The sequence below is a fragment of the Peromyscus leucopus genome, chromosome 10 (genome assembly GCF_004664715.2).
Source record: "Peromyscus leucopus breed LL Stock chromosome 10, UCI_PerLeu_2.1, whole genome shotgun sequence".
In the NCBI taxonomy this organism is placed as follows: domain Eukaryota; kingdom Metazoa; phylum Chordata; class Mammalia; order Rodentia; family Cricetidae; genus Peromyscus; species Peromyscus leucopus.
Genome location: NC_051071.1, coordinates 86,169,273 through 86,197,223, shown reverse-complemented (window position 1 = coordinate 86,197,223; position 27,951 = coordinate 86,169,273). Strand labels below are relative to the sequence as shown.

Here is a 27,951-nt window from a genome sequence, read left to right as displayed (position 1 = left end):
CCTTGATTTTGAAAGCTCTTTTGAATCCACTGGCGAAGAAGCCTCCAAATGGGCCAATCAGTGAGGCAAACGTTGAGAGAGCAACGCTGTGTATCTGGAAGGGATACAAGCTCACGGTGTCCTAAGGAGGAAGAAGTGGAGAGGAGCAGCCGTGTTAACACCGCACTCATTCATGCTATGTGACCCAGGAACCACGGCAGACCCAGGAGGTCAAAACAGGCCACATTTTCTGTCAACGTCTCATGCCTTAAAGACCACGGGATAAAAATGCCATCATCGGCAGTTCCCATGCCCTGCTCATCACCCACAGCCTCACTGGCACACCTGGTAGAATTCTAGCTCATCCAGGGCTTAGGAAACAGCTGTGTGGGGGATTCACACTTTAGTTTCCGTTTGCTCTTTGGGCCATAACACTTGGTTCTTATAAGTATAGGATTTATTTTAATTTTATATTTTATAATGCTAGCTAATTTTAAATGATGAAATAGCAAAAAGTTGTCTTTATCGCCAAAACTAAGTTGAAAGCTATAGAAACACACAGAAATAAAATTCTTTTCCTCTTCTTTCGTTTTTTAAAAAAATTAATTTTCAAGACAGGGTTTGTCTGTGTAACCTTGGCTGTCCTAGAACTTGCTCTGTAGACTAGGCTGACCTCGAGTGCTGGGACTAAAGGTGTGTACCACCACTGCCCAGTTCAGAAATGAGTTTCTTAAAAACTGTCAAGGGGTAGTGGCGTGTACTCTGTAAGCTGACACAGAAGTACCTTGAGTTGAAGGCCAGCCTGGGCTACATGGTAAGACCCTGACTCAAACAAAACAAGACCTGTCCAAATGAACATGAACAAGATGATTGCCAAGGATTTAGTGAAATCATCTGAACAGAATTTTATATTCAAATTAGTTGAGTGTACAGCTCTTTTCCTCCTTAAGTAACTATGAACTAAAAGCAGCACATGATGAATATGGTTCAAAAAGATGTTCAGCCCACAAAGTTTTGGATCTGTTCTCAAAGAACAACACTGCTCCAAACTTTAGACTGGTACCAGCCAAAGGTTTATTGAATAGAACAGGAAGCATGGATAGTGAAAAAATGTTTGGAAACGAAACATTGAGCACTCAAAGAGATAAATTATTTGTAGGCTAACTTGTTTCTAGCAACTTGCGGCTGTGAGTCTGAAGCACAGTGTACACACACATGTATGTGCACACAGTTACTGTATGTCCTTGCTAGCGTTCTGCTGCTGTGAGGGGAAGCAAATCTGGCTTACAGGTTATACTTCATCACCAAGGCAAGCCAAGGCAGGAGCCTTAGGGACCCTGCTTGCTCAGCTCCTTTCCTCAGGCCCACCTGCCGAGTGATGGCACCGCCCACAGTGGGGTGGGCCCTCCCCATCAATCAGCAATTAAGAAACTGTCCCACAGACAAGCCCACAGGACAATCTGATGGAGGCAATCCTTCAGCCGAGGTTCCCTCTTCCCGTGTGAAAACTACTCAGCCCACCGTCTCCCACTTTGAGGATGCAACAGCAGACAGGCGGGGTCTACGGGAGAGCACACCAAACCTTCTGGGGACGGCATCTCAGGTGCTTTAAATGGTGGCAATGGGGAGACTCATTTTAAGAAGATTTCTATATTAAAATGACCCCTAAAAACAAGGGCTCTTTCAACTGACGGGTCTTAATTAAGTTTTATACTTACTCAAATCATGTCAGTAACCTGTATTTATTTATTTGTAAAAATCTTTATATTTATTTTTAAATTTTATTTATATTTTAAAATACTTTTAAAAACATAAAGTAAATTACTATCAGTATTTAAATCATTATGCAAATAAATTCCTAGTGCACAAACATACGCTTGGAAATGTTAATACCCATTTGATGTTTAAGATGACGACAGACATACAATCCACTTCTACATCTTTTAAAAAACGAGCCAGAACACCCCTTTGAACGGAGCTCAGTCGAACGGGTAGTTCTCCAATCACATTAGCTAGCCATTTGCTCTTACCCGTCTCAACACCGCCTTCAGGAACGGAGGGAGGGAGTAACTCTGAAGTTGGAAGAGTTCTGAGGGCTCACATTCTGTCACGAAAGAGTTGACGTCGCTTCGGTATTCCACTGGGCACACAAAGTACTGGTATTTGGACAACACGTAGGCAGCCTGAAGAACAAAGCAGAATGCATGAGATATTGCCCAAGTAAAAGGAGCTGAGTGCCACAAAGGACGGAGCCAGACCCGAGTGTCTTTGCAATGGCATTCGGCTAGGCAGTCACAAAGCTAGGTCAGGATGGTCCCAGGAGAAACCCTGACTGAAAGCCGTGAGCGCTCCATACAACCTCCGAAGGGGCGGGGCTGACGGTCTTAAAGGAGCCGTCTAGGAGATCTTACTTTTAAACTTTATCTTATTACTATTCTAAGTACGTGTGCAGGGTGTGTGTGCACCTGCCAGGGGACTGCTCTGTGGACTCAGTTTCCTCCTTCTCCTTTTACGTGAACTCTGGGGATCAAACTCGGGTCCCAGGCTCTGCACAGACAGTGCCTTTACCCACAGAGCCATCTTTCCAGCCCAAGACCTTACTTTTAAAAGTCTACGTAGTCACTCTTAGCAGGGCCTAAGAAGGCACGGTAAAGGGGTGAATTATGAAGATGTGGGCTGTGCAGAGGGACTTACTAGACATAACGAGTTAATCTCATCAGCTGATACACAATCTCTAAGCAAACAGTGCACAACAGTGCAGGTGAGAGGCACCACTGTCCCTTACCAGCCCAGGATGCCTGACTCAATGGTTCATCATTGAGGTCTTTAAAATTGGCCATCTCCAGCCATGGAAAAGGAGACCAGATAAAACATCTTCATGTACATTTGATCCCACTTCTCTGGCAGCAACTCACTCCACTGTTTGGCTCAAGAACAGCGGGAATTCAAACTTGCTGCTAGGAACAGATTCCAACTGCTTCTGCTTCCCTGTGAGCCAGTTTCTTATCTGGTTGTACGTTACATTTTAAGGGCTCTTGCCTTCTTCCAGTGACAGGGCTTTCCATATAGAATCTCTAAATAATAAACTCTTACAGTATTATTTAACTTGGTATTTTATTTTTGATACATAAACCTTAAGCAGGACTGGATTCTCTAGATGTATCAGTCATTACTAACATTCTACCTCAAAACTTGCTTTTTTTCCTCCAAATTCTACTAGAATTTTCTTTGAGAATGAATTGTTTTTGAATTGAACAGAGGGGTAGTTTCCTCATATAGGACAAAGCCACACTTATTTACATGTTTACTCTCCCAAAGCTTTGTGTTGTTATTATTACACTATGCCTGGCTGTGATTTTGTATTATCAACTATAGTTCTCAGGGACTAGACTTAAATTTTTGAATTCCCTAACAGTAATCTTTTTGTATATTTTTCTTTTATTTAGTCATGTACAGTCCCTTTATTGATACCTTTTACTGATGGGGAATGTCTTTCTGTACGCTGTGAATATGTGTTGCTCTGACTGGTTGATAAATAAAGTTTTGGCCTATGGCAAGGCAGCTTAGAGGCAGGTGGGAAATTCAAAGAGAGAGACAGGAAGAAGGCGGGGAGAGATGCCAGCAAGCTGCCCAGAGTACTGGTGTTTGGACAACACAGGCAACCTGAAGAACAAAGCAGAATGCAACATGTATTGGGACGCAGGTAAAGCCACGGAACACATGGCAATACACAGATTAATAGTTATATGCTAATTTAAGATGTAAGAGTTAGCTAGCAAAAGGCTTGAGCCATGGCCATGCAGCTATAATTAATATAAGCCTCTGTGTGTTTACTTGGGGGGCGAGAGTGGGAGAGATTTGTTAAGTGGCAGGCCGGGACACAGGAAATCGTCCCACTACATTTTACTGTAGTAATTGTATTGTTATTTGCAGAGGGAGGTTGAGACGGGGTCCCGCTGTATGGCTCTGGCTGTCCTGGAACTTGCTCTGTAGACCAGGCTGGCTTTGAACTCACAGAGGTCTGCCTGCCTCTGCCTCCCCAGTACTGTCACTAGATACCTTTAGTTAAACCCCAGCTCTAGGGCTAGGGATGTGGCTCAGTGGTAGACCATTTGCTCAGCATGGTCACGGTCCTGGGTTCAATCCCAAGCACCAAAACCAAATAAAACAACACTGCCTCAAACCCTCAACCGCGACCTGATATTTTAACCAGGCTGGGCTCACGGCAGGACCTACTCATTGAGCCGGTGGGCACCGTGTGTCGGGAGGCAGACCTGAACACCATCTGCACCCGGCTAGTACTCAGAGGACACCTGTCCCAGCATCTGTACCCTCCTAACAGGCAGAGAAGCTTTCAGAAAGGACCAAAACAAAGGGCACCATGTGGGCCTACAACGTGGAGGCACTCTGGAACCACCTGACAAAGTCCAGCAGTCTGGATCCCTCTGGGACACAGAGTTTAAGCTTCCACGTGACCTGCTCTGTAGCCAGAGTGACAGGTACTGGTGTTCAAAGTTGGTTATGCTTAGTAGGTTGGGGTTTTTGTTTGCTGGTTTGAAGCATTTCACACACGAGTACATCACTTCCAGGCCTCCTGCTCCCTTCTCCAACTCCTCCTGTGTCCCCCCGATCACGTCTCAAATTCATAACTCATCTTCTTCAATTACACTGTTTTACACGCTCACCTACACACACACACACACACACACACACACACACACACACACACACACACACACACAAATGCAACCTGCTCATATGTATACATGTTTAGGGCTGATGACTTGGGATGGGATGACCTGTAAGGGTCTCGTCTCTCGAGAAGACTGATGCTCCCTCTTTTGGCAGCCATCAATGGCCTGCCCTCCTCATCTAGGTGAGGCCTTGTGAGGTTTCTCCTGTGTGTGCTGTCATTGTTCAGTTCTTGTTTAGATGATCATTGCTAAGATTTCATGGGTGCAGCTCCCTGGAAAATATGGAAGACACTATCCTGCAGCAGACATCCTGGCTCTCTCCTTCTTCGGCGATGTTCCAAGAGTCTCAGGTGTAGAGGTGAAACTGTAGATGTCCTGGTGGGGACAGGCAGCCTGTCTTATATCTACAGGTAAGTGTGGCTCTCACTTCTCATCAAACAAAGTTCTTTCTGCAGCAGACGGAGACCACCACAGAATCAACACTAATCAAAACGCAGAGAATGACTGACTATGGGTGCCTATGTAGTAAGTTTCAATAAAAATATGACTAGCATTTTAGAAAAAGCTAAAACCTAACATGAGTTTTCAGAGTATAAATAAAAGTAAAATCCCAGTAAAACTCACAATGAATCCAAATATGACTGTGGAGAAGAAACCGCCAATGAATCCTTCCCAGGTCTTCTTGGGAGATAGCTAAAGGGGGTAAGATGGAGGGTTGGTAAATGTACAAAGCCAGGGAGCGGAAGAGCCCCATTGAGTTCCCCCAATGCCCTGCACATCTCTTTCCTTTCCTCTCACTAGGACGGGCTGAAACTCCGGTTGTTCGTGGCATGGTCATGACTGACCTGAGCAAGCATCTCGAGCAGCACCCAATGCAGACAGCCCCTCAAACTCCCGTGATAGACTGTCAGCATCTATTCACCTCTGCTCAGCAGCCTCAAGTTCGTTCCCTTTTTTTCCTTTCAAAGGGCTATAAATTCAATATTGAAATAATTTCCTCACGACTTGCATGCTTCTCTTGGAATGAGATTATTAGTCGTCCTACACAGACATCGCCAGTCCTGACCTGCTACTGACCAGAGAAGAGAAGGAACACAACAAGGCACGGACGGACGGACAGACGGACGGACGGACGGACGGACGGACACTCAACACTCCAGGCTGTCTCTTCGTTGTCAGGGAGACTAGGGAGATAGGCCCCACTATGGAACCCATTCTGGTCTAGAATTCGCAACCCTCCTGCCTCAGCCTCTCAAGTCTGAGATTACAAATTTGTACTAGCCTGCTCAGCTCAGTCCTGATTTACAAGACATATGAGATTTCCTTCTGAAATGAAATATTCAACAGCCTTAAATTACGTACCCACCCCCGGAATCTATGTCTACCTTTAGACAGAAAGGAACATATTGTGCTGCTGAGAATAGACACTGGGTATGTTTCACAATCTGGCTATTATTTCCCAGTCAACGAGACATTCGGGGGGGGGGGGAATCTGGAAGTAAGTCTGGAACTTGGTAGTGTAAAGGGACAGGAGAGAAAACTCTGGTCCTAACTGCACCAAAGCTGCCATGGAAGGTAAGCATTAGAATGTACATGACCAGTGGGCTGGTAGGGACAGCATTAACTCTCAGGGGGAAAGAATGGGTCACAGCCCCAGCTACCTGAGCTCCTTGTAGACTTCTTATCTTGAAGTTGAGAAACCTCAAAGTTAAACTAGTTGGCAGCAATGGTTTCTTAACAAATCTGGTGACGTTTTTACCACAAAGAAGGAACCACTGCACCTTTTCCTGGGATAATCCCGTGTCTGTATTAGTGCCATCGAGTGGACTCAAATTCAAAGTGTCTGCTGATTACTTAAGAGAGCTTCAAGCTGACTCATACCAGATCACAAGTTAATTGCCCAACCTTCTGGGCGTATCATACAAATAATCTTTGGTGAAATCACTTGAAAGGTATTCAAAACCAGTCCCCAGGATTCCTGTGTGGGTCTTAGTCTCTCAAGGCACGCTGGTTTAGAGTTCAGCCCATGCAAGCACCGTGAACACGCTGTCTTGTTCTCTGCTGCAGCAGCTTTAGACATTTCAGAGATCCACACCGTGCCCGCCAGCAGCCCTGCAGCGGGGCCTGGTGCTGTGTGACCACCCACAAGTGGAGAGTTGATGGCGGCACCCTGAGGGGCGGGCCACCCACACCCTCCCCAGGAGCACTACCCTTCCTCACACCGCTCTCAACAGCACAAGGCTAATCCATACTCCACCAGTTCCTCCATATAATTGCTTTCATCCCAGCCAAGGAACATACTTGTGAGACTCCTTCCTATTAAACACTCTGTTCAGTGTGGAAACTGACTCCTACATCAAGTCCCAACATAAAAAGCTCTTTAAAAAAATAAAACCAGTCCTAAGAAAAGGGAAAAAGGGAAAGGTTGGATTTTTCATAAAGAAATGGATTCTTTCTTGCCCAAAATGAGATCTGAATAATTTAATCCACGTCCTTGCCTCCACGATCCATACACAGAAGAAAGGCTGTTCACACGTGCCTTCCTCCCTTGTCCCGACTTCCCACCGCTGGCTGTGGGACCCCCGGTCTCTCACTTATAATGAACTTGGGAGTCTTCGGATGACAGTACAGAAAGACCGTGCACCTTGCTCTTTTAGGAAGTTTGGGGAAGGACGGGATAGCGAGCTGTGGGAATGCTGGGAACGGGTTAAAGAACTAACTGAGCAACTGTTGGGGAGGAGAAACCAGCAGAAAGATGAGTTCTCACAAGTGAAAGAAAATGGAGTCCGGCCCCATGGAGGACCCAGCTGAACACCTGACAGAAACTCAGAGCGAACTCCTAAGACAGTAGCTAACCGCCCTGCACTGTGGCAAGCTGCTGCATGTGGGAACATCAAGGTGGTGGCCTAGAAGTCAAAAGTGTGGCCTAGAAGTCAAAAGAAGTCAGACGCTTGCAATGTTCTGTGGCCTGGATTGAAGTCTATGGGAAGGGCTTCCCTCTAACATTTCCCATTACCTTAATTAAAGGAGTTCTTCCAAAAAAAAATCCGAAGAGGTAAGCAGTGATGTCATTGCAGATGACACTTGATATTGGAACAAGGAACCTTTAAAACATTAGCAGAGAAAAGTGTGTGATTAAACAATTTATAGCTCAGAATGAACCCACACGACGACCCTTTAGATCACACAGTGGACAGCGCAGAGCACAGCCCCATGGCAAGGCCCAGGAGAGGCAGAAAATATCACACAAGCCTGCTTAGTTAGCCAGGAGATGGAACAAAGCCTACCACTAAACTAAGACACTTGGAGAGCGCTGCTAAGGAAACTATTAAAGAACCAATTGCTATAGTTACAAACATTTAAAATGTAATTATATAAGGAACTACTTTCAAGAAATCATCATTTCTTTTAAGAAGAGCAGCCTTGTGAGATGCAAGACAAGTCACTTGTGCAGCCAGAGACTAAAGTGACAAGCTTATACACGAAGCTCTTAATGCAAATTCTCTTTCAGGAAAATTATTAATTTCAGTTCTATCTTAGCCTACGACTGTGCCAAACTCTGATAAGTTTGCAGAACCTATTTATATAAGCAACATTTCTCCCTCAATTTAAAGGTTTTACATGGCATCCATCCCTAAACTAGATTGTTTACACAAACACATGCACATTTTGGTAAGCTGTCAGGAGGGTAAAACTTATGCTGGCCAAACTCCAGTTAGCTGCAGAAGATTCTACTTGCTGACTTCACGACAGATGTGAAGGAAGAAGCCTCATTTTCATCATCTATACGCATGTACAGAGAACTTCACTAAGCCTTTCTCCATTCCAGATCATCTCTAATTATTAATTTGGATAACTTTTAATTAATAAAAATGCTGTCTGCAGTGCTGTGGAGCACACAGCTCTGCACATACACAGTCTAGAAGCTTGCTCGTTTCCAGACGTGAAGCAGGACCCACCCAGCTGTCGCCCGGAGAAAAGGCATTTATCCACCCCACTTACTGAAAGCCACATGCTCCACATAAATAACATCCAATCTTTGTTTCTTAAAAAGTAATGCTGGGGCTTATTAGCATCGAAAAATGGAAGTGGGTCTTGAGGAAGACTTTCTGCCTTTTATTTGGAACTAAAAGAAAGGTTTCCAATCATTAATAAAGCATTTTGTGATCAGTTGTCAGAGAGTAATTAAAACTCGGTAATTTTAATGGGATACAGCAAGTGGTTCCCGTGTTGTAGCGGAAACCGCAAAGCTCCTGCCGGTGTTGGGGGTTAAAGGGCAAGACAGAAAAACAGAACGCAGCATAACAACATAATCCCTTACCATATCATGCCTTCAAACAGATTTTGGATGACAAGATGTGACTGAGTAACGGTTATCAGTAAAGTGACATGGGTCCATGCGAACTGTTAATAGCCCAACAACACAAAAATTAGCAAACACAGCTCATTAGACAGCCAATTAGCAAGAGCAATTTTGAAACACAAATTTTCTGCCGTGACTTCTGATCAGAATTTGTAAGATAAGGTCATATAAACAAAACAAGTGTGGTTAGTAAATTACACTGTCTGCTAAAGCCTGAAATAACGAAAACGTTTAGCAAAATAATTGTCATTTATACATAAAGGGAATGCAACTACCAGCGAGACACACTATTGCGTTTTTAGAAACACGGAGAAATAAAGCATGGTCCTGGATGACTCCATTTAAATTGCTGAGGAGCTGACAGTGTTGCTGTGGTGTGTGGAAAACAGTGGCGGTCTCTGAATGCTTCGTAGTTGGCATGCCGAAGCTCCTTTCTTTCCTCAGTTTCCTGACAACCTCCCCTGGAAAGAGTTATTCTAACTCTAAGTGCTTAAAACTCTCAGGATTCAACTGCCTTTTCGTGCTGAAAGTTGATCTTTCTGGGTCTGTTCAATGACATTATGCAATTTCAAAATTTGCAAGTCCTGTGCTGTTTGCCTCATCACCATCCCCACATCATCCCTCCCCTCCCCTCAGCCTGAGAGATTGCTGTTTCAGTGACTTTCAGGACAATTACTGTGGGCAGAATGTGAGCCCAAAGCAGCCATTCTATGTACTCATCTGACAGACTTGATCGGCAATTATGAAGTGACTTTTCAAATAATTCAGATTCTTATTTACTCTTAAACACTATTTTTCATTTCAGCACGGTATTTGATGTCGGTTGTTTTCTTCTGCTCCACTGGTACACATTTAAAGGAACCAAGCACTTTGTACTAGTTGCTTTAAAATACAATTTTTCAATAGGCAACTGGCCCTATTATATTATAGATTTCGCTCTACATCCAGTAAGTCCTACACCCATATTCAGGAACCATGCATACATGGATCAAAATGCACACTTATTTTTTCTTGCCACTGTTCCCTAAGCAATAACGATTTCCATAGGATTTGATGATGTTAAGTCTTGTAATTAACTAGAATGATTTCAAGAGCAGGGGAGGACACAAGTGGGCCACAGGGAAACAGAAGGTCTCGAGCATGCATAGAGTTTGCTATTCACAAAGATTCTAGAACCAAGTTCCTGATGGGAGATTGGACTATTTCCAATTTGTCTTGAAGATTTTAGATTTCATTAAGATTTTACTCTAGGACCACCTGAAATTAGAAATGTAGGTAGGAAATACTACAAATTTCTTAGCAATAATAATTTGTAGAATGTTTTCTTAAGGAAAAGCCCACGTGGGAAGTGTGATCCAACCTGACTAAGCCTTGCTGACCCATGAGTTTGTAACCTCTCAGTACTCGCTCCGCTTTAGGAAGATGAGAAGTTCACTGTGTAAAGTAATGGATCTCAGGAAACACAGACTACTTCTCTCCAGTGAACAAGGTATCTCGGTGCAATGGCGACCTGTGACTGACCCTAACGACCACGAAAGCACACGCTCTGCACTAGGCTGATGCCAACAGACGGTGTCCAAGGTCAACTTCAACAAAACCACACGGCACATACTTGCCAGGCTTCAGCAACTATCCCAAGGATGTTAAGGGGTTCAAACAGATCACATATTTTTCTTTGAAAATACTTAAAAATGTTTCAGGATCACTTTAGGGACTGCTGTATGTCTTAAATCTCAAAACCTTTTCAACTTCAATATTTTGTAATCGAATGAACAAAAAAAAAAAAAAAAAAATTGAAAAATTCTCCGGGCTCAGGCAAGACCTTAACTAGTTAATGGGACTGTTGTCTCTTCGGGTCCAGGACAAAGGATGAACGCGGCTTATGGAAAGCTGTGATACACACCATGTAAAACTGCAGGCGGTAGTGTTTCTTCACCAAGCTCAGCACAAACATGCAGAAACCTGTTCAAAAACAAGAGACATGCTGTGTGATTCTACATGGAGTACACGATTCCCTGAACACCACGCCCCCCAGAACACCAGTTTCCTGTATCACGTCCAAGCACACTTTAGCCGTCACTCAACGCTACCTCTCCTACTTAACAGTAAGCATTTTAAGTAGCTTCCTGGAGGAACGATTTTGAAATCTCTGAAGTGCCAAGTACACTCCATGAGAAAAAATTCAATCACTATCTCCTACATTAATTAAATGAATTAGTCCCTTGCTAATATGGGAACTGGAAAAACGTCTTAAATTATCAGGTTATCAAGAGCAAGCTGGTAGGTCAGTGGTCCACTGTTTGCCTAGAGTGTTTGGGGGCTCTATACTGGATCTTCAGCATAGCAAATCCCACCTCATAAAATGTCGATTGACTTGAGAGTATGTACAGATTGTGTTCAATGCCTATACAGCAAAACATGAATGACTATTATGGCAGCGCATGCCTATTAAACACGTTATGTTCCTAATTCCCATCTAAGCTTTTCCATGTATTCATTCGATCCCTCCAATATCTTGAGTAGCTAGCCTTCATCATCTCCTCTTCACAAATGAAGAAAAAGGGTTTGTTTCTTCACTGAGGATTACAGAATTAAAAGAAATGTTTAGATGCCCCTGGCCCTCAAGGCCCAGTTCCATGGAAACTCAAGTAACTTGAAGTACAAAGAGCAACTTGAATTTCTCAGACCAGTCGCATGAATGCGGCAAAATATAATGCTCTTAAGTCATTTCTTATTCCCAGGGTTTGAGTTGCATCATACATTTATTACGAGGAAGATGTGCTGCGGCTGCCCGTTCAGTAAACCTCCCTAATCATGTGCTAACACAACGAGGCACTTTCTCAGAACACCAGGAAACTTATAAAGACGTGTTTCTAGCAGAGGTGGATACTGAAAATGAATGCAGAAGCCCAGTCTAATTTAGATAAGCCGCCACACTCCGCAGTGCGTTTAGAGAGAATCTGACGCAGACACTGAATCTGTGTGTCAACTGACCGACACCACACGAGACGAACACTGGATTTTGCATCTCTGGACTCAGTTTACCAGGCATTATAACCAAGGATGCATCTCTCCTCAAGGCAGAGACCCAAAGAGCAGCTGCCTCTGTGAATTTGACAACTGACTTTTAAATATCCAACGTGAAGGATTATGGCAAAGTAAAGGCAGTGGGAGAGTGACCACAGTTCCTACCTCCGTTTGTCAGTACAGAGTAACCGGGCTTCCTGGACTGCAGGGCCATGGGAAACACCCAAGAGCTCTAACAACATTGGGGGGGGGGGCAGATAGGGAATGAGCACTAGAGGAAAAGAACTAAGAACACGGAGTCTGTCTGCGCTGCGGCGGCTGCCAAGCGTGGAAAAGTCTCGCTTCACAGTTACTGCCTTTAAGCTTTCCTTCTGGGATGACCAGATTCTGCTTCCTTTATTTCTTTATTGAGAATTTCGTATGTGAATGCTGGAGTTATCACTTTCCCTCTCTCTAACTTCTCTTACAACCCCCAACTCCTCAAATTCGTGGATGTCCACATGTAGACAAAATGGGAGCCTTTCTATCACACTGTACAAAATCAACTCCAAAGGCATCAAAGACCTAAATGTGGAACCTGAAATGCTGAAGCCACTCCAAGGAAACACAGCCAGTACCCCACAGGATGGGGGTGAAGCAGAGTACTCTCTGAAGGGGGCTCTGTCTGCCTAGGTGCTAAGGCCAAGAATGGACAGACGGGACCTCACAGAACTAAAAATCCCATACAGTAAAGGAAAGAATCGTCAAGTCCAGAGAAAGCCACGGAGCAGACAGTCTGTGACAACTACTCCCCCAATAAAGGGTTAAAACCCAGAACATACAAAAACGCACAAAACAGTCAAGAAAATAAATGACCCAATTAAAAACCAAGCCAGGGATCTGAACAGAGAGTTCCCAAAAGAAATAAAAATGACTAAGAAATATCTCAAAAATGTGTTCAAGATCCTTAGCAATGAGGAAAATGCAAATCAAAACATTTTGAGATTTCATCTTACCCCAGTAGAATGGCTAAGATCAAGAAAACAGAGCCAGACAGTGGTGGCGCATGCCTTTAATCCCAGCACTTGGGAGGCAGAGGCAGGTGGATCTCTGTGAGTTCAAGGCCAGCCTGGTCTACAGAGCGAGTTCCAGGACAGCCAGGGCTGTTACATGGAAAAACCTTGTCTTGAAAAACAAAAGAAAACAGAGAGAGAGGAGAGAGAGAGAGAGAGAGAGAGAGAGAGAGAGAGAGAGAGAGAGAGAGAGAGAGAGAGAGAGAGAGAGAGAAACAGAGAAAAAGAAAGAAAAGGAAGGAAGGAAGGAAGGAAGGAAAGAAAAGAAAAGAAAAGAAAAGAAAAGAAAAGAAAAGAAAAGAAAAGAAAAGAAAAGAAAAGAAAAGAAAAGAAAAGAAAAGAGCTAGCAAGAGATGCTAGTGAGGATACAGGAAAGGAGAGCCACACTTCCTTGGTAGAACTACAAGTTGGTGCAGCCACTTGGAAATCAATGTGGACAATTCTCAAAAAGCTAAAATCAGATCTACCACATGACCCGGCTAGCCACTCCATGGCATTTACACGCCCAGGAAGACAGAGGCTACATAGTCTCTTATCTACAGATCCTAGCTCCAGTCTTCAGGTGTGAGCATATTATCTGCAGTAACCACGGAAACCAGGGAGTAAGGGGGGAGGAGCTCTAGAGAGGACTGGAGGGACACAGGTGCCATGGAGGGGAAATGGGGGAAATGGGCTGGGGGGAGGACTCACCTGGGGAGGGAGAAGGGAAGGAAACAGAGGGAGGGGGGCAAACAACACTAAGGACCTGTGACAAAGCCAAAGGAAATGGAGAGTGTGTGGTGTGTGTGTGTGGGGGGGGATATGTATGTGTGTGTAGTGTCGTGTGTATGTGTGTGGCAAGTGTGTGTATGTGTGTGGGGTGTGTTGTGGAGTATGTGGTGAGTGTGTGGGGTGTGTGTGTATGTGTGTGGTGAGTGTGTGTGTGTGGGGGGTACATCTGTGTGTGGAGTGTGTGGGGATTGTGTGGTGAGTGTGTGTAGAGTGTGTGGCAAGTGTGTGTGTATGTGTGTGGGGTGTGTATATGTGGGCATGGGCGGTGTATATGTGTGTGTGGCATGTGTATGTGTATGTGTGAGGGGTGTGTGTGGGGGGTGCAGTTTAAATGAATTCATGCCTCTTTGGTAACAATGCTCTATCCAAAGGCCATAAACTACGGTGGCTACTTTTAATTGGTGATTTGACACAATCTACAATCACTTGAGAGGAGGATCTCGAAACTCTAGCTCAGGTGGCCTGTGGGCAACTCTTTTATGTTAATTGGCTCCTGGACTGTGTATGTGGAGAGAGGGCGCTGAGCACAGGCAGGCATTTTCCCTCTGCCCCTGCTGTGGGGTGACTAGCTGCTTCAAGTTCCTGTCTTGACTTCCCCAAAACAGGGGACTGACCAAGAACTGAGAGCTAAAACAAAGTTGTTTTTTTTTTTTTTGGTCAGGGAGTTTCATCACACAACAGAAATAAAGCTGAAACGCCTCCCAGAGCGGTGGATCTAGCTTGCAGTGTGGTCGGAACGGGACCTCTGTGCACCGCTGACTGTGCTTGAAGCTGCATGTCCACGGCCTGGATTCAAAGGCTAATGGGGCCAGGCAGAGCTGGGGACTGCCGGACTCCCCTCTCTGCACAAGCACATCCCTCCGTCCCCGGCACAGCATCAGGAACTTCTTGATATCATTAGCTGAGATGCATCAAACAAAAGGATCAGCAGAATCATTCGGCACTCTCCTAACGGACATTTCACCCAAACAATCCTGACCATCCATTTTGACTGGTCCAGTCTCACCCACAGGATACAGATACTCAAGAACTAAACACATCAAGACCACACACTTCTCTGACTTCAGGGGAGGAGGTGTAAAGTGTGATGGTTTGATAAGTATGGCCTCCATAGGCTCATATATTTGAATGCTTAGCCACCAGGGAGTGGGACTGTTTGAAAGGATTAGAAGGACTAGGAGGTGCAGCCTTGTTGGAGGGGGTGTGCCACAGAGGATGGGCTCCTCAGCCTGTGGACCGGGATGTAGTTCCCAGCGACTGCTCCAGCACCTGCCTGCCGCCATGCTTCCCGCCATGATGACAACGCACTAAGCCTCTGAAACGGTAAGCAAGCCCCCAATGAAATGTTTTCTTCTGTAAGTGTTGCCTGGGTGGCGGTGTCTCTTCACAGCAACAGAACAACGACTAAGACATCAAGTTTATCTGAAGCTAAATATTTTTAAAGAAAAGCATTCTTTTTAAAAATAAATGTAAGAATCATTATCATTCAAAACTACATGGCTATGTGAATATTTTATGATTAAAACATAAAAGTGTGTATATATTATATCTTAATAACTCTAAGGATAATTTATACATTTGGATCCAGTCATACCTTTTCCTTCACTAAAAAATATTTATACAGCTGTGTTATCAATAAAAATCATAGGCTTTATTACATCACCACCAATAACAGCACTCACTAGAAAGTCTGCTATGCTGGGCAGTTTTCGTTAACTTGACACAAACTGGAGTCGCCTAGAAGGAGGCGCACTCAACTGAGGAACTGCCTCCATCAGATTGGCTTTGTGGACACGTCTGTGGGGTGTTTTCGTGATGAATGACTGACCGTATGAGTGACACCCCTGGGCAAGTGGCCCGGAGAGTATAAGAGAGCAGCTGAGCAAGCAATGAAGCGAGCCACGCCCTCCGTGGTCTCGCTTCACCCCGGGCCTCCAGGCTCCAGCTCTGGCTTCCCTCAAAGATGGAGCCCGCGCATGAAATACAAACCAAAAAAAACTCTTGCTTCCGCAGGTTGCTTTTGCTCAGCGTTTTAACACAGCAACCGAAGACAAACTGGAGCAGGTCCCTAACACACTCAGCCGTGAGGAACAGCTCTCAGTACAGTTGTGTGGAGCTGTGCTGGCTGAGCTGGAGGTGCTGACACAGATATGAGCATCCTGCTTCCCATCCCAAGCATTCCCCAGGTGGCAGCAAGGGCCGGTTTCCAACAGACAAAGAGAAGGGTCTACAGCAAAGAACAAAAGCAAATGAGATGGTCCAGCAGGTTCTGAAAAGTGAAGGAAAAACAGATATTGGAAAAGCCCAAGAGACACAATACAGCAGCTTTCAGAAAATGAGTTAACAATTTAACAACTTATCAAGCATTTATGAAATTCCAGATGCAAGATACAAAAAGAAGTGAGAAAGGGCGTGAGAATTACAGAGATCGCTGTCCAGTTAAAGAGATGGAAAACAGAAAACTAAAACTTTAATATTAGTGAGTAAGCACTCAGTAAACATGTGGCGTCATCAATTCTGCAACAGCCATGAGGAGGGGCCAAGTGTGACCAAGGCGCTAACGGACTCACTCCTCCTCACTCTTTACTTGGCTGCACTACTTGCCAAAATGCAAACTTGTAGCATCATCTTAAATAAGTTCATAGGCACACTGCATTGTGTGGTCTAGTCACACCCAGACTACAGCTGTGCCGTCCACACACACTGCACTGTGTGGTCTAGTCACACCCCGACTACAGCTGTGCCGTTCACACACACAGCACTGTGTGGTCTAGTCACACCCCGACTACAGCTGGGCTGTCCACACACACTGCACTGTGTGGTCTAGTCACACCCAGACTACAGCTGGGCTGTTCACACACACTGCATGTGTGGTCTAGTCACACCCCGACTACAGCTGGGCTGTCCACACACACTGCACTGTGTGGTCTAGTCACACCCCGACTACAGCTGGGCTGTTCACACACACTGCACTGTGTGGTCTAGTCACACCCAGACTACAGCTGGGCTGTCCACACACACTGCATGTGTGGTCTAGTCACACCCCGACTACAGCTGGGCTGTCCACACACACTGCACTGTGTGGTCTAGTCACACCCAGACTACAGCTGGGCTGTCCACACACACTGCACTGTGTGGTCTAGTCACACCCCGACTACAGCTGGACTGTTCACACACACTGCACTGTGTGGTCTAGTCACACCCCGACTACAGCTGGGCTGTCCACACACACTGCACTGTGTGGTCTAGTCACACCCCGACTACAGCTGGGCTGTTCACACACACTGCACTGTGTGGTCTAGTCACACCCCGACTACAGCTGGGCTGTCCACACACACTGCACTGTGTGGTTTAGTCACACTCAGACTACAGCTGGGCTGTTCACACACACTGCACTGTGTGGTCTAGTCACACCCCGACTACAGCTGGACTGTTCACACACACTGCACTGTGTGGTCTAGTCACACCCCGACTACAGCTGGGCTGTCCACACACACTGCATGTGTGGTCTAGTCACACCCAGGCTACAGCTGGGCTGTTCACACACACTGCACTGTGTGGTCTAGTCACACCCCGACTACAGCTGGACTGTCCACACACACTGCACTGTGTGGTCTAGTCACACCCAGGCTACAGCTGGGCTGTCCACACACACTGCACTGTGTGGTCTAGTCACACCCAGACTATAGCTGGGCTGTTCACACACACGGCACTGTGTGGTCTAGTCACACCCCGACTACAGCTGGGCTGTTCACACAGAGGTTAAATGAATTGGAAATTCAAAAACTGATTCACAAAGAGTCACATTAACTGAATTTTAAAGGCAAAGCTGCCAAAGGACACTGATCAGATAGCTTAAGGATTTTAAAGGAAGCAAAAGAAGCACATACGAATGTGAGCAGAGAGGTCATCTGCTAAAACAACACCCACGTGACTGCAGTTGCTATGTTTTGGGGTCAACCACCCCGAACGCATCAACCCACCATTACACAACCTGTAACCACACCCTTGCTCTCAGTCTACACAGCCCAAACCCGAGTCACCAAGCCGCCCGGGAGATGTTCTTTCGTCTCTGGAGAAACCTGTGTGATTTTCAGTCTTGCTGACTTTTTTCTTATTAGTCAAATTCATTTTGTGACAAGCTTTTCTAAGTCAGATACTACTCAGTGAGTCACCTTATATGACAGGAAGCAAGTCATTGAACGTCATGGCCTCTGATGAGGGGGACAGAGATATCTACATTTTATTTCAATAAACTTTAATGTCCATGGAACAGCTTAGGTTGTCTTTACTTTTAACATCAGCAAAGACATACACTTTCCAAAGCCCTTTGGTCACCGCAATAAAGCCAGCGTTCCACAGCGCCCTTTCACACTATCACGTGAACAATACAGATAAAAGAACACGGCATGCCTCCTATTTCCTTATACCATTTCAAAGTCCAGCTCCGTCAGTTAGACCCACAATACTGCCTAACAGTTTAAAGACTCACTTTAAGACAGCAAGCAAGTCAGAGAGGCCAAGGCAACAGCGCTCCAAAGCATGGTGTGTGAACCCACACATCCTCAGCCTTCTAACAGATCAGCAAACACAAAGGTATTGGGAGACTTACTGCCAGCCTCAGCAGAGCACTCTGGGAATTGAATAAATGAGAGCCACACAGTTGGACCTAATAGCTCCCAGCTCACTTCCAAGCTGCTGTGTGTGGGGGTTTTGTAGAACTGTAACAGTATCTATCTCCTATGCAGATGTGAGAGCTTTCCAGAAAGCTACATTAGTGGAAATTGGGCAAAATCAAAAGGGAAATGCTAATTCTTTGTTGTTGTTTTCTTTTGTTTTTTGAGACAGGGTTTCTCTGTGTACTTTTGGTGCCTGTCCTGGATCTCACTCTGTAGACCAGGCTGGCCTCAAACTCAGAGATCTGCATGCCTCTGCCTCCTAAAGGTTGGGATTAAAGGCGTGCGCCACCACTGCCCAGCTAATTCTTACAACTACATGTGGATACAGAAATATCTCAACTAAAAAGGTACATTTTAAGCCGATAACCAGGGACACAGAGCAATTTTTTCATAGATTATCATAAAATAGTGTCTGGGTTCCAAGGACCAGCTAACTGTCCACTGTGGCAGTTTATATCCCTTGGTGCTGAGTATAAGTCTGCAGGGCTCAGGTTCTGCCTCCTCGCTGCTCCCCTGCTCACTGCTCCCAACCCATTTCTCACTTGGCCACAGATTTGCTTTTATCTTCTCTTGGCATGGAAACCCCACGTGGCTTCCCTGGGACAAGTCCAAACCCCTCCTGGGACACAAACGGCTTCTCGGGACTCAAGCTTGGACATGCCACCATCTCAGCTCTGTCCCTGGCTCCGCTACCTGGTCCCAGAACGAATACCAGAGGTCCACCTATCCTCACTTTTCACGGCACCAGACACCTCTTTTCCGAGGTTTCCGAGGTGGCCCAGCCCTTCTCAGAGCAAGGCTTCTTCTTCCTGCTCCTCTTAGTCCTGGTCGGTCATGTTTCCACAGTGAGCTGGTGGACTGAGAGTCACAGGCTTTATACACGGGATGAGGTCATCCGCTATGTCCCCTCACGCCGCGCTATGTCCCCTCACGCCGCGCTATGTCCCCCCCCCCATGCTGTCAGTACCGCCACACTCAGGCCCTAGCATTGGGAAGCACGGGAATGTTTGTTTACAAAATAAATGGTGACTTTCAAATGAGCTTCTGTGATCACTGAGCCTATTACCTTGGGGTAAAATACGTCTATGGCAGAAATCACTACAGCAGTGGGAAAAAGGATAAACAGTTACGTTATGAGATTCTAAATCTTTAATGTATACAACAGTCACTGAACGGGAGTTAATTGGGAGATGATATGTAGAATGTATAACAGAAACAACAAGAAAATCAGCCCACTGTCTGTCTCTGCCCAACAGAGGCCATTCTCAAGCACGAGCTACAGCCAGCAACAGTGAGGGGAGGGGGAGGAAACGGCTACCTCGTACATGCGGACATCACACCCGTCCGTACTGCAAGCTGCAATCCGGTACAACTACGGATCAGGAGATGCTGGGATTGATTTAGATATATTACTATTACAACCACCCGAAGCTACGTTAACTGGAAATGATGGGCCTCAGAATAATCGCCTCTCATCTGTCTAAGACAATAGGTGAGGGAAGACAGGGGTGTACAAGCTCGAATGCTCTGGAAATATCTAGAATTTATTCTAGCATAACCTCAGCAAGCCCCTGGAGACTGGAAGTAAGGCTCTAACGCATCAAGATGATCTCACGGAATACTCCTTTGTTTTCTGAATGTTTACTATGGCACATAAAGTATATATATTTTAAAACACCCTATCTTTAACAAGACGGCCTTAGAATCTTGGCAAGCTTCTCATTCCTCCACAGCCCATGGGGAGGTACAGAGCAGGCCTCGGTCAGCAGCGGCACAGGCACAGCTCTGCCACACTCCTCAGACTCCCTTGACTTTAGGGGCGGCTAGGTTAGAAAAGCTGCCTATCCCGGCCAGCCCCCAGGACTGAGAACCTGATGGACACGTGAAAACATGGAAGAATGAAAAGCGGGTAAAGCATGTCCACTCATTTCTACTCAGCCCTGGCAGCTCACTGAAATGCCGCTGACAGACACGAAGATGGAGACCAGCCAGAACAAAGAGAATGGAAGGCAATCCTCTGCGAGACTCAAAAGCTGGAGTCGGGTAACTTCTGCAGGATGAGACAGCAGGCTGACCAAAGGTGTTTTCCAAAACCCACACAGAAGGTCAGTGGGGACAAGCATCAAGTAAGAGGACTAGCAGCAGGCACAGAGCCCGGTCACTCACGGCAGTCAGGCACAGACTGAAGAGACTCCAGGACCTCATGAACACATGCATTCTCCTCTGCACCATTTCACAGGACACGATTTGAGGCCCTGCTTCTGCGGGGTGGGACCTGGGAAAGTCATGAAGGCAGGTACCCCGAACAACTAGCTGTAAGCCAGCCACCATGGGCACGCTGAGACGGGAACCTGGGTCCCCAGCAGGAGCAGCCAAGTGCTCTGAACCACTGAACCATCTCTCCAACCTCCATTAATAACCTCGCTCGTTTGGTTTTTGGAGACAGGGTTTCTCTATGTAGCCCTGGCTGTCCTGGAACTCACTCTGTAGACCACGCTGGCCTTGAACTCAACGATCTGCCTCCCAGAGTGCTAGGATTAAAGGTGTGTGCTATAACTTTTTAAATTAAGGGAAGAAATCAGAAAACAGATCGGATGAAGATAGATAATGAGGGAATCCTTTAGGAAAAGCCTTTCATTCTCTAAAAGTCCTCATCATCATTCCACACTGTGTTCCATGTCCTGACATCCCAGGGTCAGAGGCTAAGGACAGAGGGACCTTACTTAAAACTAGAACTCTTCCTTAGGCAGCTGACTTTTAATCTACAGCAATAAAAAAGGCCCTGGCGTCCTGGAAGCAAACTTGCACACATAATATGCCGTGTCCAGCAGACCACTTGATTCATCTAGAACGGTGGTTCTCAATCTGTGGGCCACAACCCCTTTGCCAACCCTCTATCTCCAAAAATGTTTACATTAGGACTCAGAACAGTAACAAAATGACAGTTAAGAGTTAGCAATGATGTGATTTTATGGTTGGGGGTCACCACAACATGAGGAGCTGTATTAAAGGGTCGCAGCATTAGGAAGGTTGAGAACCACTGCTCTAGAAGAAACCTTATTCCCAAGGGACAATTATAAATACATATTTGTAAAATTTTCTCTGTAAATTATATTTGATTAGCAAAAACTCTATGTTACAAAGTTTTTTTTTTTAATTATAAATTGAAAAGAAAAATTTCAGGAACATGGAATGGTATAATTATGATTTTTTTTTAATTACCACTAGGGAATAAATACTACTTAAGACCACAATGGAAGAAATAGCTTTATATATGAGAAATAATCTAAAGAGAGCCCGGAATAAAATGTAACAGAAAAAAACATAAATGCACTTAGATAGCCTTAGTAAAAGCAAACATGGAAAACATTAACCGCAGGTCCCTCCAGAGCGACCTCAAGTTACCTGCCAGGTAGAGGGCGAAGGATATGAACCTGTGGTAGCGAATGAGGAACTGCAGCTGCTCCTCCCTCTGAACAAACGTAGCAAAGTAATCCGCCACCGTCTCTCCATAGAAGAAGTAGTTCACACACAGGAGGAAGTACCTGCAATTCAAACCCATGAGCTTGATGCATCGGAAGGCTTTCCCCTCAAATGTGACAGAATCACTGCCTGCATTTTGATGGCAATACTAAGATAAAATCAAATTCAGGTGATAAATCCAAAATATGCTCCACCAAAATGCTGTTTTCTCATTTTAAATTTAATTTCAAGCCCATCAGCCAATAGCAACCAGCAATCCACCAAAGACAATTCCTGTGTTTAACTCAAAATACAGTATCAGAGATGACAATGTCAAAATAGAACAGTACACACACACACACACACACACACACACACACACACACACACACACACAGTGTTAAGTTTATAATGGACAGACAGATGCACACACACACACACACACACAGTGTTAAGTTTATAATGAACAGACAGATGCACACATGCCTTGTACACACATACACAGTGTTAAGTTTATAATGAAAATTAACTCCTGGCTGTTCCGTGGTCTCCTGTTTGATAACTAACAGCGAGGACACAACCCCACCTCATGAAGCAAGTTAAGAGGGCAAAGAGGGAGAGGTGGATGAGCATCTCCTCCCTGCCGCCATTGCCCTGCACATAGTTCTGATGTCTTTCTCAGTTCTTCTCAATGCCCAGGAGGACCCCGATTGAGCAGTGGTTCTTCTTATTTTGATTTAATGTGTGCATGCGTTTCCCATATATTTTCTGAGAAGTGGAGAAAAGCGCTAGGATAAATTACCTCATAAATATCAGCACTAACCCCTCCACTTTCCTCATCTCTACGATCTTATTACCTATTTCAGGCTGGCCTTGACCTCTCAGGCTGGCCTTGACCTCACAGTCCTCCTGCCTCAGACAATCAGCAATTGAGCCAGTTGCTGTGGTTTGGATCCCAGAACCAGGGTCACAGTCACAAGACACCACACTCAGGTTAGGAACTACTTAGACTATTCTAAGCCCCAAAGGTAAGATACATCTGTCTTAGGAAGACAGTGACTTCCTGGAAGCGTTACGGAGTAACTTCCTTAAAGGTATGACCACACAGCCTGACTAGGATCTATTGTTACACAATGTTTCCTACTCAAGGTCTTGATGGCAATGAGTGCCTGAAATGTTTAAAAAAATACATAAGGCAAACTTTATACATATATGCACATATCAAATATATTGTGTTCTCTCATCAACTGGGAAAAAAATAAGAAAGCTTTTCATAAAATTATGGCCAGGAAGAAAATAAAATGGCAAATATATTAATCATTAATTCGACATCATTACAAAGACTGAAAGGCAAGCTTGCAGCAGGCTGTGCTGGAGGAGGAGCGAAGGTTATTTTCTGTACAAACACAGTTCCAGCGTGCTTCTCTTTCTCCAAAATCATTCTGCAATTTAAACATTTAGAAATGAATCAGATCTGCATAACCAGAGCAGTTCACAGTCACTCACCAACTCAGTGTTCTAAACCACGGAAGGTCATAGGAATGGTAGACTCTGTACCCAATGGTGATGATCTCGTGGAAGCATTTCACTTGGATGCCCAGAACCTGCAAATAAGACGAGGTAGCGTGAGTTCCAGTGTTTGTTTGTGCTATGTTACTTTAAAGCAACAATTCTTAATCTACCAACTCCTACTAAACGGCAATAGCAAAGAGGCAACATCCACTCTTCCAAGGGAAACCGTGCCTAATGGGGCAGCAAAGGGATATTCAGATGAAGGCCTGAGATCTTCCCAGGAGAGCCAGGGGCAGCGTCTCCTGGGCAGTTGGGTGGCCCTTATCCATTTATCTTTATGATTTATTTCCATGTATTCACAATTTCTCAAGGTGGATCCTCTCTTTTGAGACGGGGTCTCACACTGCAGGGCAGACTGGCCTCTAACTCCCCCGCTCACTTTCTCGGCCTCCTGTGTTACGATGACAGGTACGACACGTCATTTCTGTCGCTTGGATTACTATAGGAAAACGCTGGCTTAGCCAAGTCTGCCTGTGCGTGTCTATCTTTAATCACACGTTCCAGCACACTTAGAAAGATGATGGCATGGCCCTTTCATCTTGGCACACAAGAGGCAGGGCAGCAGATCTCTGTGAGTTCAAGGCTCTCCTGGTCTCTACATAAGTGAGGTCCAGGACAGCCACAGCCAAATAATAAGACTCTACCTAAAAAAAAAAAAAAAAGATGATGTCCAGGATGAATAATCACACCATCTTCCACTCTTCCTTCTCAGAGCTGAGCAGACTGTCCTACAGCCAGCAACAGTTCTGGTCATTGTGAGCAGAGTCACCATCAGTCTGGCACACGTGCACACTTTGCCCAGACAACAACCTTGGTGGAGTTTCGTTTGCAAGGCGTCCTTGTGTTCATGAGTTGATGTTCTGCTCATGGCCCCTCCCAATGACAAACCCACGGATCTAGGTGCAGCTTCAACATCTTACTCAAGCCTGGCCAATTCCAAGACTCAAACAGCACGATGAAAACCTCTGAACCAAAAGGGAGAGTCTTGGTGAACACAGCAAATTATTTTCCATCCTCTCAACAGCCACAGCCAAAGGCTTATGACTGTGCAATCTTGTACAAGAATAAGACTTTTATAAGCTTAAAGAGTTTAAAAATCAAAGATTATAACACACCAATTTGCAACTTAGAATGTAAAATACTACTATTTGGCCTTTCACTGAAAAAGGTTTCCGAATTCATGTTTGAAGGTTTGATGTTTTGAACATTTCTTGGGGTCTGGGGAAATGAGTCGGTGGGTAGAGAGACCCACTGCTCAAGCGTGAGGACCTAAGTTGACTTGCATGAAGTTCAAAGCCCAGCACCGGGGGAGGGGCGGGGCAGACAGCAGGTGCATCCCAGGGCTCGTGGGCCAGGCAGCTACCGGAGCATCAAGCTCCACCTCAGGGAAAGTCCTCTGTCTCAAAACAGAAGGCGCAGAGAGACAGACTGACACTCAACAGCCACCCTCCACCTCCAGGATGCACACACAGGAAAGTGCACACACAAAAGTGCACGTGTGTGCATGCACACAAACATGCACACAAGTGGAAAGACACAGAGAGAGAGATTTCTATAAACTAGCCTTCTCAAATCTGTCTTTCAGGATATTTTTAAGCTATTCTACCATCAAATATTTATTACTTGTCCAATCATATACTTTAAAAAAGTAAATGTTCTCTTTTGCCATATAATAAAGAAGTATTTATTATCCCAAAGTACAAGAAGTACTGGTAGCACAAGTCATTAGTGTATTACAAAAACAAAGAAGATTGAAAGGTCATTCTTCAAATAATCTTTGTGTAAATATGAAATAAAAGGTTATTTTCATATAAATAATCACAGAATGGGGACAAAGTTCAGTGTGGAGACAAAATGGCAAAACCACACCGTTTACAGAACACAGAGCTTTTAAAATATCCAGTGTCGTGATGCAATCTCTATGAACACACCCACTCAGCACTACACCGACTCCTAAGAGGAGGAAAAGAGGGGCTTTATTTAACAGCCATGTTATCTGTGTGCTTATCATTACAGCTGGCAAGGAGAATACAGAATGTCCGGGAAAACCAAAAATAAGGAATTCAAAACACTAGAGTCAAAACTCTTTAAAATATATTTACAGTATTAAGGACTAGGAGATTACACAGAAATTGATACATCATGCCACTGAAACTGGTAGAAATAAACACTGAAAGAACTCCACTGGTCCAATTAATCTGTTTAAGAGCCTTAAAAACAAGAGCCAATTCTTTAGCAGCCCACTTTACTAGCCATGAGGACTCCTGGAAACGCTTCCTGGCATTTGCTTCCAGACGGAGTCTGTGAAGAAGCATGCGACTCTAATGGCATGTGGAACTAACCACACACACCTGTGGTGGGGACAGATGGACAGCGGCAGCACCAAGGCACAGAAATAGACAGTCAGTGTGTCTCGGATGACTGAGGTATGTGAGGGTATGTCTGGATGACTAAGGCATGTTAGGGTATGTCTCGGATAACTGAGGCACGTTAGGGTACGTCTCGAATGACTGAGGCCCATTAGGGTATGAATAAGTAGTTCATAGCTGTGAGGATACACAGTGGTGGACGGTAGCAGAGGAATGACATGAGAAGACATGAATATTTGGGACAATGGGGCGGGGACGGGGCACTAATGAATGTCAATGTGGCAAAAGCAGGCAGGCAGTAGTTCAGGTTGGTGACATGACCGAACCAGCAGAGCATCACGGGGACGTGGAGAAACTAGTCAGTGATGATGGAACCTGGGAATGTGCCGCCTGACAAAAACAGCAAACAAGAATTTATTTCAATGTTTTAGATCAGACTTTTGGGGATATGTGGTGAGGTAAAACATCAAGATGGGGGGTGGAACAGAGCCGTTCACTCCAGCAGGCCAGGCCCAGAATGAGACGCAAGAGACAAAGACAAGATACAGCGCCAACAGCTGTTCTGCCTACCTCCTCCAGCCGGCCCTCCTTTCAAAGTTTCCACAGCTCCGGAGGACAAGTCCGTCAGCTGGGAACCCTGATTAGGTCAGACCCTGGTGATCACTCTCTCTCGGTGATTAGATCACCGGGTGGAAACCAAACCTTCAACCTAGGAGCCTTTTAGGGGACATTAAACCATAACAAAAGGGCTAAGGATGAGGAGGGAACACAGAGTGGAAAGGAAAGCCTGGAACAACGGATTTATGCAGGACAGCTGGGGGTCACACAGGACTGTGGGCTATACAAACAAAAATGCCTATTTTTATTCTAGGAACCTATTTTAAGAAGATAATCTGATTTATTACATCAGAACTTATTTGCACTCAAGTATGTTCAAAATTAAAGATGTTCTCATTCAAGAAACAGAACATAACCTGATTGTTTAAAAATAGCATAGTGACTTAAGAAAGACAATGCTTCACGTTCCATTATAGAGCAGAAAAGGTTAAAAAAAACACCCTAAATACTTTAGGCAGGTTATGATTCTCTTTTTAAAAATCAGGATCCAACTGAGCATGGTGCACACACCTGGGATCCCAGCACTGTGGAGGCCGCAGGACTGCAAGTTCAAGGCCAGCAGGGGCCATACAGTGAGATGACCATCTCTAAGAGTTCTGAACTTCATCACGGAAAAGCAGTCTGGCCCTTCTTGGGAGCAGCATGATCCCCTGACTTCCTGAGCTGAAGACATTTTTTTTATTGTGACTAATTTTACTTTCAAATGTACTTTTAATAAAAGGAAAACCACACCAGGTTGCTGATAATCACATCCATTCTCAGCAGGACACGGGAATAAAGGACAGGGAGATGGGTAGATCGTTCGTGCTCTGCTGTAGGCAGGAGACGGGGGTGGGGGGGGGGGGGGGGGTAGGGTGAATACATGGAAGAGGCTGAATGAGCTGAGCTGAGCTGAAGAAAGCAACAGAGTAGAAAAGGGAGAGTCTGCCACTGCCACAGCCGCCTGGTACACAAGTGTGTCCCCGGAGGGCACGTGCCACGGTGGGAGCAGTAGTGACTGGCCGGGGAGGGGGGAGGGGGTGGTGAACAGTTTTATCCTGAGAGCTCGTCACCTTCTCAGCTTCTCCTCACATAGTAATAATGAAGGACACTGTGTGCACCCCCAAGAATGGCCGTCACTATTCACTGCTAAGCCATGCTCGGATCCCTGGAAACACTTGGATCAATCTGTTGAACAAATGGATTTCTCCTGGCTCCCACAGCCGAGGTATACACTCTGTGAGGAAGACCTCCACTCCCAAGTCCTCTCACCACCCCTTGACTCCTGTTCAACCTTCAGATGGAAGATCAAGTGTTGGGCAATGCTTCCAGAGGGTCTGCCAATGCCTTTTCTGCTCTTACAGTACTGTCTTTATTTAAAGCACT

At 45.3% G+C, this 27,951-nt stretch overlaps 1 protein-coding gene across 1 annotated transcript in view; it reads right to left on the bottom strand.

Annotated features, from left to right (window-relative positions):
- Positions 1–27,951, bottom strand: part of Cds1 (CDP-diacylglycerol synthase 1) — a 66,120-nt gene that overhangs the window by 5,704 nt on the left and 32,465 nt on the right. Inside the window, 8 exon segments of the mRNA XM_028867281.2 lie at positions 2–121; positions 2,010–2,162; positions 5,298–5,366; positions 7,690–7,777; positions 8,995–9,077; positions 10,940–10,998; positions 21,971–22,110; positions 23,534–23,631. Coding sequence (XP_028723114.1) covers positions 2–121; positions 2,010–2,162; positions 5,298–5,366; positions 7,690–7,777; positions 8,995–9,077; positions 10,940–10,998; positions 21,971–22,110; positions 23,534–23,631 — 810 coding nt within the window.